Source organism: Parambassis ranga, chromosome 16 (genome assembly GCF_900634625.1).
Source record: "Parambassis ranga chromosome 16, fParRan2.1, whole genome shotgun sequence".
Classification (NCBI taxonomy): Eukaryota; Metazoa; Chordata; class Actinopteri; family Ambassidae; genus Parambassis; species Parambassis ranga.
In genome coordinates, this window is record NC_041036.1 from 14395427 (window position 1) to 14407547 (window position 12121).

Here is a 12121-nt window from a genome sequence, read left to right on the forward strand (position 1 = left end):
CAAGACTGTAAATCAGCTGCTGTTAGAACACTTAAAAGGGTAGAATGTGAAACTGTAAAAAAAGAAAAAAGGAGGGGGTGCTCTGTGTGTGCGTGTGTGTTGAAAGACTATAGTCGGCATTCTGTAAACCTCCTTGTAGTCTGCCTTTCTCCTTTTTTCCTCTTGCTCCCTCCTTCTCCTCTTTTCTCCCTCGTTCTGCCTTTCTCTCTTTCTCAGATTCTGTGCGTGGGCTGAGGCAGCTAACTCTCTCAGAATAGCACTGCAGCTCTGTCTGTGTGTGAGTGAAAGAGGCAGTGAAAGAGAAGGGAGGTAGAATCCAATCTACACCCATTAGCCAAACCAGATTTCAGAAGTCACATCTGCCCATCTCTTGCTCAACAAGATGACACTGATGCCTTGCAACACGTCATCTGCGAACGCTGCTCAACTTCTACCATACCATATTGTCTGCACTCTGCCTTGACTCCATTCACTTCAGGAGGCCAAATATTCAAACCACTCCCCAATATATGTGATTTGAAAAACAAGACTCCAGCTGCTGTAAAATGCTCTCCTGTAGGGACCCTAGGTGCTGAAGCAATGTAGTATGGAAGCAGAGAGAGAGAGAGAGAGAGAACATGGTAACCAAAGAGTGAAGGGCGCATGTTCATAACAGTGACCACTGGGGCCATTTTAACTGAATCGTGGCTTCACAAGTCAAAGCAAATGACAAACAGCACCCTCCTTTTACTTTGCAGGATGCTGACATGCTCCACACACGCCTGGGCTTGCAGTCATTTCAACAGGTGTTTGCTAAAAAATGAAACCCCCCTTTCCCCCTCTCTGTTGCACCGTGGTGTGAATCAATGAAGGCGCACAAAAAAAACCTGAAAACGCGTCATGTAGATGCAAAAAAAGGTTTAATTGTGGAAGCCGCGGGGCTCTGCTGCTTTAGTCTTATCAGTGAATAAATGCTGCGCAATGACTTTGCATCAGCCGAATGATGTGCAGACGACCCCGTCACACTACAGTCCGTCTCTCATTAGGTTCATAAGTTGCTACTTGCAATGAACAGGCATGTGGTGTATGGACATGACTTGCATGTATCAGTAGGCTTAGAGTGCGTGGGTGTATCCATACCGGTGTGTTTGTGTGCGCGTGTGTCCGTGCGTGTGTGTGTGTAGTCCGGCTGGATGTGTCAGTGTGTACATTTTTTTATCAATATGTTCAGAATGTCGCAATGTGTTGCCGATTAAAGTGTTTAAGTGGTGAAAAAACATGTCTGCCCACAATAAAAGCCAGAGTGAAGATGTTTCTGTGGCGCAGCTTTCATCCAAATGTTCTCTTTGACAGCCTCCAGGACAGCTGATGCGTCCAAACAGACGCCAAACTCAATTCCCATGCACGCATAAACACACAGCCTACATATCGATCAGTTTTTGTCTGTAATTCGGTAATTGGCGTTGCAATAATGAATAGGTGCATAATGTCGTGTCTTACCTGTGCGTTGCTCTGGGGTTGGATGCTGGAGAGGAGCGCTGGGAGAGCCTGCGCACTGTATCTCAGCGGATCTCAGATGGCAGCTGTTGTTGTAGCAGAAGATGATGAGGACAGCTTGAACTGTTGCTGGATGTGCCACCTGTTTTAGATGATTTTATTACAGATGATCTGGTTCGCTCTTGTTGTGTCTCCATCAGGCTACTGATAATCCATCATCACGAAAAAAAAACGCAAGCGAGAGTGAGAGAGTGAGAGCGAGTCAGTGAACAACGAGATGTTCTGAGATTTTCTCACACATGTGACAAGTCATTACATCTAGACACTACATCGGAGATTTCCGTCTGGGTGACCAGGACAAGTTAATTATCCCGGGAAACGTGCAAGCAGGTGCATCAAATGTCAACCGAAAAAAACACGTTAACTTTCTCCATCTAGATCTGACTGAGACTGGCTCCCTTAAACATTTCCAAGCGATATAGGTTACACCGCCTAACTGCGACTGGCCTCACGGAGGTCCGCCAGTGGGGGAGCGCTGTGATTGGTCGCTCAGACTGGTGCTGATGAGACTCAACTCCGCGCTGCTCTCTGCTGATGCTCATTAGGCCCATTCAACTGGTGGCGTTCATCTTTGCTGCCCTCCATTTAGTTTCCCCCTTTTTCATTCAGTGACCCCAAAGCCCCGCATTAAACTGGCACCAATAAAAATATATCGGTCATGAATGGAAAAAAGGCTGCGCTGAGACTAAACTCTATACAAACTGGAGAAAAACTTGCAAAATTAACGCAGCCGGTAGATTCAGCGGAAGACCTCTGAGATCCAAGAGAGAGAGAGAGTGTGTGTGTGTGCGTGTTATTTTTCTTTGTGTGTGTGCTAGAGAAAAGGAGAGAGACACACGGTTGCCACAGCAACTGTGTCATTATGTTGGTGGCAATTATGAAAGCGATGAAAACGGGGAAGGGGAGAGGATTGGCGCAAAAGCTTTAACACTGGAGCGTGAACGAAACTGTCAATTAGACTCAGACCTACACTGACAATTCAGAGATTTCTTTAAGTGTGGGACGAGCATGGGGGCAGCTGGAAATCTAAAACCTATGAGGAGAGAGCGGATGAGAGGTAATGCGAGATTTGTGAGAGATGAAGTTGTTTGGCTGCAGTCTGTGGTCACTACCTCCTCACGATCCTCGCATCACATGAATGAAAACATGGTTTCCAGTTAATCTGAAGAGGGATCACAGGTCATTAGGTCTGCCGGATGAATCATAATTAAAACCATTAAACTGCATGTGGCAGAGAAGCCGCCATTCACTCCTGTTACACCTGACCCAGACTACAGCACACCACAGAATGTATGGCATGAACAGGATGTGTGTGCGTGCAGTGGGGGTGGATCCCAGGTGGCGAAGCAGGAAAGCACATTGAAAACGGGGCTTGGGGAAGGTGCAAAGGGTTATGTGGAGCCCCAGGTGTCTAAGAAGGGCCTGATAATTACCTGCATGGCAGGCTGCTATTTCTACACAGGTGGGTGGGCTGCTGCATGTCTGCAGCAGAGGCCAGTGGAGCCCTTCATCAGATGATCCAATGACGCTCTACCGGGTGCACTTTCACTCACTGCTTTGCTGGGGTGGATGCAATTACTCCTTCCCTCATAACAGGTATTCCATCACTGCAGAACAGGAAACCACTATAGGAAATATAAAGGGCTATAAATCAATAAACAGCAAAAGCCCCATACACTCTCAAATTAACATGCAAATAAGACTCCTTGTTTCATTTTACTTCTGGTATTTCAAGATTTTATTAATTTAAATAATTTAAAATGGACACAAAATATCCAGCCAACAGTCTGCACAATAACAGGAGTTTCAGAGGCACCTTTTCCATCCAAATTAAAACAGCGCTTCAGTGTTTCCCTGGGAAATGTAGGCCCCGTATGCAATTAGAACAGAAAGAAAACCTGCCCAAGAAACCCTGCTGGTGCAACGGGTGGGGGTGGGGCAAATTCTATCAAACAAGGAAGAATCCCTCCTCGCTGGTAACTACATGGCTGGCTGCAGAGATGAGAGCACATACGGCTTCATACACAAGCAGAGGGTAGTTGAAGCGAGTCACACCATAGTATGCGTTATACAGAGAACAGATGACTTATTTTTTTGTTTTTATAAAAGTTGTCTTGCAATCTACCCTGTTCCCTGATGGCCACTGATCTATCTTCACATACAACCACAAGACAGCTGAACATGGACATGTCAATTTTAAAAAAAATGTTTGAAAATACTGGACAGTGAATTTTAGAAAAGAAAAAAAAAGACTTCCCATCCTTCACCTTTCTCCATACCTTTAGGTCATTAAAAAAAAACTTTTCACTATTTCCTATAGAAGCTCAGTTTGAAAACCTGGTTTGGACTTGAGAACAAAGCCGAGCTGTGCAGTACACAGTACCATCATATCTGCATTTACCAAGAAACACTTTGAAAGTATTAAGTCTGAGACAACGGGAGTCTTAACTCAATCATATCGACATTGGAGTCCATGTTTTTAGCACAGTGAATCCCATTATGTGTCATTCATTCAAAACAGGCGAAAAGAAACACTGCAGCTGATGGCATCATTTTGTGCAGTGTATTCTTTCTTTTTAAACTGGTAACAAATATGCTTTCATCACCTCTCTAGGTATGAAAATGATTAACACACCTGTAATGCCAACACGACGAGCTAAGCTGGTGGCAAAAAAAGGCTTTTAAGGTACAAGTACAAAGTGGACAGTCTGGATTGTGGGGTTGAAAGACTCAGGAAAAAAAAAAAGAAACAAAAAATTTTGTCAGCACACTTCAATATTTATATTTACACTCTCGCTCTCACACACATACACACAACCACTGAGAATTTTGCTGAGGTATTAAAGTCGCCTCAATGCACGCTTTTTGTCCGCTTTCTTTTTCACGGCTACATTATTGGTGCTACTACTACTGTTGTTGTTGCTATTGCTGGTGAGGGTACTGGCTCCATTAGCTCCATTACCCAGAGCTGCTGGCACAGCTGCTGCACTGGGTCCTGCTCTCTTCGTGGGGTCGCCTGCGTGCTTCTTTGGCTGTGGGCCGTCATTAGGGTCCTGAGGTGCCCCAGAGGTGCTCCCAGGTCCTCCCATCGCATGGATCTCTGTGAGGAGACGGGCGCGAGACTCATATTCTGCATAGTCTTCTAAGAGCAAGCGCCCTGCCTCCTCGTTCAGAGCTGATTCTGGGTTCGGATGGATGAGAAGACACTTGATTGTCTGCAGGGAAATAAAGTAAAACACAGAAATCTGTGAAACTGTAAAGGCAACACAGCTGGTATATGACAAAGACTGATGATCCGTCTTACAAGTAAGACATGTCTGAGGCCGAGTTCAGCCTTCCAGTCCCTTTTCAACACGTTGACACAGATCTCTCCCTTGTGACCCACGTTGGGGTGAAAAATCTTGGTCAGGAAATACCCCTTGGGTGGAACAGCAGGGAAGTCCTTCCCGAGGACCAGACGCATTCGGAAAATGCCACCAGCAAACGGAGTTCCCTCTGTCAAAGTATAAAGAATTCATCACATGAACAGTACGCCCTGACTGTGCCAAACTTGAAACATGAAAAAGGCCAAATAGCTGCAACAGCCAACTCACAAAAAACACAAACATTACACTAAGACAGTCACAGATCATGTCACAGAATGAGTGACTATATGGGAAAATACATTGCCATATGCTTACATAAATGTGAACATGTCCTGTGTATTATCTGGCATGAATTGTCGTATCAGTACCTAATAAACTGAGGCGATGTGCTCTGTAAGGGTCAAACTGTGGCAAAGTGTCTGGCTCCTCAAAGCTTTCTTAGAAATAACAAGCAGTGAGCACATAGTAAAAAGATAGCATATGTGGTTCAAGTGGGTCTCACATGAAATTAATTAACACCCACAAAATCCATAAAGAAAGCCATTACACAAAATCTAAATGTTTAAGGAGCCATGGAAAATTAGTTTTATTTTTTGTAGATCTGCACTTCTTTCCTTTACATTAATAAGCTATTTTCAATAAGTTGCACGGCACTGGCAGCAGTTTCAAAATTTAAGCATGGACAGTTCAACGGCAGCCAAACGTCAGAGTAGGCATTATCACAGGGGAAGCTTAGTTATGACTGTGAGCTGATAATATTAAGAATTAAGAATACCTTTATTAGTCCCACAATGGGGAAATTGCATATACAAGTTTACTCATTAAGTGGAATGTCTCCTCATTATCAAATTATTATTAAATATTATTATATAAACAGCTGTAATTAGGAATACAGAATATGTAAAAAGGTAGCCAGATAACTTTTAAAAGGGCACCAGAGTGGTGTTAACTATACATATTAACCTTTTTGTTTTAAACATTAGCAATACATTTTATATGACTTGTGTTTTAATTCTCATACAATTATGAATTCTTTCTATTGTGCCTTCTAGGGGTGTAACAATATTCACACCAAAAACAGTGGTACACAGCCCACTATACATACTGTGGTACTGTCAGTGTTCCATGGTAAATCCGTCAAGGGGCTTTTATTTATTATTTACTGCTGGTTTAATTTGGTTTTTAATTATTTTTTTCAAATTAACATCATAGCTTGTGTCACGTTGACTCAGCCATTCTCACCTGGTCCTTCAATGGCTGTATGCAGTTCAGTTATGTCCTCCTCACTAGGATAAATCTTGATCCCCTCAGGTGGGTCTGCTGCTAAAGCTGAAACCTCTTTATAGACCAAGCGAAGAACATGAGGGGGCAAATTCTCCACATTGGAGTTCTGTAGAGAGAAACGTAAGAATAAGGGTTATCTTTGTAGAAAACATTTGGAAATTGGAAAGTGAAAAATGATTACAAAACAAAACTAAATTATAAAGAATCTAAACACACTACAGATCTCTACAGAGTGCATCTATAAATGGTGCACAGAAGCTTGAGTACACACTTTTAACATTTTTTTTAAATCTAAAACAAGTCAGTTCATTCACATAACAAAAATATATTACCATATATTCATTTCGGAAAAGGATTCAATTCTTGATCTGCATTTTTTTTTATTATAACGTTACATACAACAAATATTACACAAGACAAAAGCTGTCAGACAATCATCACATCCGTTTAGAGTAACGTGACATTAGGAGCCCCCTTTAGTATCACTTGAGATATCTATCCCATTCTCTATTAAAACAATATCTTACACAGGTTGTTTTCTACGTGTCACTGCTCTTCTTCTGTTCTTGGTTATTAACAAGTTATTATGATTGCTAACTACAATAAATTACTAATGCTGCCGGGATTAGCTACAAAGTTATGCCTTCGAGACAACACACCAAGTTACTTACATACACGTTATGAACTAATTAATTAAACGTATTCATATCAGACATTGAGACGACCACCAAGCCAGTAAGATAACAGATACGTCGATAGGTAACGTTAACTTTACATTAGCATTACTAGCCTAGCTTTAAATGGTTGATATTAAACCTATTTGGCGGCTTTAAAACTTTGTATGGTCAAATATAGTAAATGTGTACATTTAAATATATACGATATGCAGCGTATAAGAATAAACGACAGAAAATCAAGTAATTAGACACCTTGTAAATAAAATAAACTCGACGACTAAACATCCATCGGCTCAAGCTAGCAGCTACTCTTGTTAGCCGTTAGCATTAAGCTCGGTATTCCGACTTACCATCTTCAAAAATGAGATCTGCAAGAGTCGAGGGTGGCTGGGTGGTGACAGATATAAGAAGTCTGTATCTGTTAGTGCTTATAAAAACTATCTTCGAAGAAACTTTGCTAGCTCTCGCTGCTTACTGTTCTGTTCTTTTTTTACGTTGACACAGGAACAAAAATACGATCCTCAGTTTAACCTACTAGCACAGACCAATGAGCATCGTATTGAAGGTAACGTCACATTAGTTGAACCAATCATCATGTAGGATCTGTGTTGCGTCACAGTTGGAAGCCCTATCAGCCACACACAGTGAAAAATATGACTGATACTTATCAGCCATAGGTCCGTTTGAAAAACTCACACCCAGCCGATCAATACTGAAAAGACGGATCAGTTATATGGAGTACAAATTCAAAAGCACAAAAGAGAGACGCCCACTGATTTTCACGTCCAGAAAACACGAGAACTGATAAAGTGAGGTTATCATGAATCAGTCCTCTGATATTTGAATGAGAGCATCCACAGATATATCCTCTGATATTCAGATTTATTTACTATCTCTGTCTAACTTTGTCATGACTTAAGACACATAATACCATAGGCCAAACAGAGCTGAGTAGAACAAGTTCACTCAGTGTACCTCGGCATTTATTTTATTTTGTTCATCAGTACACTTGTCGCTACCCAGTGACAAATGTAGTAAATTTTTATTCCACCTGAGTTACTTTTGATTTTACAGATTTTTACCCCATCTAGTGCTGTTTCTGTAGCCTAATGAACTAAAGTATTTACTTGATGGGGTGAGAAAATGTTCATAGTTCTTAGAAATATAAACTATTCAAGGGATCAATCATGGATAACGTGGAAATTGTCACAAAACATATAGAGATGTTCTTTGAGCTAAAGTTGACTTAAGACATAGACCCCACAAGATAGTGATGATGAACTTATGAAAACATGATGCATTGCTGATTTAATTTTAGATGCAGTCATCTAAACAGCAGAAAAAAATAACACTGATGCAGAATTAATATAGATATACTTAATATACTTGAAGATATATATATATATATATATATATATATATATATATATATATATATATATATATATATATATAGTTACATTTTAATTGTAGGGACATCACTAAACACCATTAATATACACGTCCTCCACCTTTCGCTCCTGAAAAGTTGCTAAAATTCACTAAAAGTGTTCACTATATACCGCTCAATTAGTTATTACACTTATTGTAATTTGGGTTTAAATTATTATACGACGTATATTACTCTATTTTAGATTAGGTACTTATTAAACATGTCTTTTGCGTATTTTGTAAACTTTTTAATTTAATCAGCACCAGCGCCATCATTCCCGACAGTCCCCAGCCTGGGCACTAGAGGGCGCTTCAACACAGCGTCTTAGGTACTGGTGGGTTGAAAACGGTGAGAGCAGCGCGTGCAATCATAACAAAAGCCAGTAAACAACGACTGGTTTATCAAGTTATTATTTTAAATCTGGCTAGTACAAGTGAGTTAAAGTGATGGTGTTCGCAGTGCCGCTTTCAACATCGTAAATATCGGGTGTGACAGCCGCTCAGCAGCAACAACAAAAACAACGGCTCTACTTCCGGTTTCTGGATGTAGCTGTCAGACTCCAGCATCATTTTGACGAGGACTCGCTTTATCAGCAGGTCAGTAGCATCACCTGGCTATTGATGATTAATAATGGTCCACTATGTCTCTGTTTTTCAAACTGTCAGCAGTCAAATACAGAGTATAATCACGTGGCTGTGACAGTTTACCTTCCGCAACGATAAGCTAACCGCTGTTAAGTTATCGCTAGCTTGACTGGGCTGCACACTGCTAGCTAGCTACAACGTGACTGACTGTGTGTGTCTTCTTACTCTTTGCCTGTTCTATGTTGGAAGCATTAGTATGAGCGAAGGAGAGGTGTTTCATGAGAAGCAACGATTGGAGCTGTGCGCGATCCATGCTCTCAACAACGTGCTCCAGGAGCGGGTGTTCACCAAGGAGACAGCCGATGACATCTGCAAACGGTAGGGCAGCGATGTTGTAGCGTCACCTAGCTAAAACGAGTGGCGCGGTGGGGAGATTGTGTGACTATTGATATTAAACAAGTCATAACATCTGCAACATGCAGGATTGTTGCTAAGAAATACATCCAGTTAATGTTAGTTATGTAAACCTAGCTTTATATGCATTAGTAATACTTTTTTGTGTTAAACGGTGCATTGATGAGACACCCTCTGAGTTACAGCCTACTATGTTTTTCTTCCCTCATCCTTGTTGCAGCCTATTAAATATAGTGTCCAGATGTCACAGATTTATCTTTGCAAAAAAAACTGAGGTGATCTGGTGACTGACCCTCAGTGCAGTGTTTTAGATACTGTATTAATCCCAGAGGGTTGCTGTTCTGTTCATAAAAAGCCATTGTGTGTAGTGACACTAACTGTTTACCTCTTTAGCCTATGGCTTAATTGAACATGGGACACAGTGAGTCATAATCCTGGTGGCTTTTTGCAAATAAATAACATTGATTTGAATGCAGGGCAGCACTGAGGCAGTGCTTTATATGCAGGAGGGAGACAAGATGATTGTGCATTAAGAGTCTTTTCCATGAAGTGGAATTAAACATACTGTGTCATTCCCTCTATGCAGGCTGGCTCCACAGTGTGTGGTGAACCCCCACCGGTCAGTGCTGGGCACAGGAAACTATGATGTCAACGTCATCATGGCGGCATTACAGAGCCGCGAACTGGCTGCAGTGTGGTGGGACAAACGGAGGTGAGACGCACAAAGCCCTAAAAGATGATAAACGTTTGTGTTCTATCCTGAAACACGTGCTACTTTTCATTTGACCTTGTCTGCAATCAGAACAAAGGCTTATAATATTTCTGATGCTCATTGAGCACATCAAGATGAACGATTTTTTTTCTCCCATTTCCACAAACTCAGGACACTTCAGAGCCTTTGTATGTCAAAGGTCCAGGGCTTCATTCTCAACGTCCCATCACGAGTATCACTGGGGATTGTGTCCCTCCCACTTCGACGGCGGCACTGGCTTGCAGTTCGGCAAGTTAATGGACAGTACTACAACTTGGACTCCAAACTGAAGAGTCCTGTCTGCATCGGGGGGGAGACAGAGCTACGGTAAGGACACACTATTTAAATCTCCACAAATGGCTCTCCACAGCAGACATGTAGTCAGTAGTGTGTGTGTGTGGGCCCTCTCTGAATTGGATCTAAACTTGGCTGTTGTGTACTGCTTGAACTTTGTCTCAGCGCGTGAGTCATCCCATATGAGTGGTCACATGGGGGTTACTTCACTGTTTGTTTGTGTTAGAGCACTGCACTCTAGTAACATGCCCACCGTCCATGTCTTCTCTGCTTTTGTCTTTGTTTGTCTTGCAGTACATTTCTCAAAGAACAGCTTTCTCAGGATGTAGCAGAGATGCTCCTGGTAGTCCAACGGGATGTTGAGGAGGACGGCTCATGGCTGAGCTCGGACAACTTCAAGAAGTGAAGCCTTGAGACAGGACAAACCTTTGCATAGCATGGAAAAAAAACTCCTCTGGGAAAATTACAGACTTCTTTTAAATACAAACACCTCATTAAAGAAATATCTTCAGGGAATGCACTAAAATACATTTAATATCTACAAAGACACACAGAGGAAATTCCAAAGAGAAGCAGAGGCGGGTGGTGTTTACTCCTGAAGTGAAGGACTGTTTGATTTTTACAGCTGTTAAAGCTTTTGCTTTGATATGACCCGTTGTCCACACTACTCCTTTGTTTTAACACTGGGAGGGAGCAAGTTTGAGGTAAATGTGGGCAAGTTTGATGACACTTTAGTTGTGACATGTGACTGGACTGTTCTCTGATTTGTAGTAGAGAGATTGCAGACGGTGTTTGTGTATAAAATCATCTATAGTGATGAGAACTGCACTGCTTTTAACTAACATCAAGAATCAAGACACAACATATTCCACTTTTTTGCCATTTCTCTGAAACGACAATGTTCTAAATAAGCAATTTAGAAGGCTGATGGAATTTTCGAATATTCCTGCTTATATGCAGCTATGAATACTCATAGTTCAAGTATTTTTGTGTATCCTTAAACTGACCCCCCGGCTTTTATGTAGACTGACACAGAGCTGACTGTATACAGACAAAAGACCATCCCCATTATGCAGTTTAAATCAAAACAAATTAGGAATATTGTTATATTTGGAATAATAGTAGAATATTGGTGTGCACGTAAACACACTGAGCATCCGGCTAAGAGGCTATGTCATCTCTTCATCTCTTGTTAACCTTCTATGCACTGCAGAGTTACTTTGTTTGCATGGTTTGTTGTAGTGTGTGTGCTCTCACAGTGAAAGGTACCATGAAGACATCACCTGGTGAGGCACTGAAGGACTGCACCGGTGTCCATCCTTAAACTGTACAACCACAGGCAGTAGAGCATGTTTGTAATCCATCACAATGAGGGTCTGTCATGTAGTAGGATGTAACTCAATGAAGCTCATAGTAATGAAAAGCCTTTCATTGTCATGGAATACCCTTCGAGTCCAGGTTAACTCTAGCTCTGAGTGGTTGCATGGAAAAATGAGGAAGATGAGCATTTTCACCTGAGACGAATGCTGGAATGTAAAACTCACCACGGAACACGCAAAAACACAACAAAAGGTTCTGTGACTGTAACGTTTTTGTCTGTATTGTGTCTCTCCTGTTGATCTATGCATATCCAAAAATAATAGGGGCACTTGTTTCTGACACACACTAGTGACTAACCGACATAAACCTAAGCTCAGAGGTTCATAATATTGAAAGTTATTTATATTAAACATCTTGTTTTAAGTATGAATCCATTGTGCTGCGCCCTGTGTTTTATTGAGGCA

At 41.5% G+C, this 12121-nt stretch overlaps 2 protein-coding genes across 3 annotated transcripts; one reads left to right on the forward strand and one right to left on the reverse strand.

Moving 5' to 3' along the window:
• Positions 1 to 3620: 3620 nt before the first annotated feature.
• On the reverse strand, positions 3621 to 7392 carry ube2s (ubiquitin-conjugating enzyme E2S). Its single transcript, XM_028425826.1, has 4 exons — positions 7213 to 7392; positions 6144 to 6291; positions 4841 to 5031; positions 3621 to 4751 (listed from the first exon to the last, which is right to left on the reverse strand). Exons 1-4 carry the CDS (start codon positions 7213 to 7215, stop codon positions 4377 to 4379), a joined length of 717 nt encoding a protein of 238 aa, XP_028281627.1. The 5' UTR covers positions 7216 to 7392; the 3' UTR covers positions 3621 to 4376.
• A 1223-nt stretch (positions 7393 to 8615) lies between these two features.
• Positions 8616 to 12091, forward strand: josd2 (Josephin domain containing 2). 2 transcript variants are annotated; one of them, XM_028425413.1, is made up of 5 exons: positions 8616 to 8890; positions 9128 to 9256; positions 9879 to 10004; positions 10176 to 10370; positions 10632 to 12091. In XM_028425413.1, exons 2-5 carry the CDS (start codon positions 9135 to 9137, stop codon positions 10741 to 10743), a joined length of 555 nt encoding a protein of 184 aa, XP_028281214.1. In that variant the 5' UTR covers positions 8616 to 8890; positions 9128 to 9134; the 3' UTR covers positions 10744 to 12091. The 2 variants fall into 2 exon arrangements, with proteins under 2 accessions (XP_028281214.1, XP_028281215.1); XM_028425414.1 differs by having other exon boundaries at positions 9134 to 9256.
• Positions 12092 to 12121: the final 30 nt, after the last annotated feature.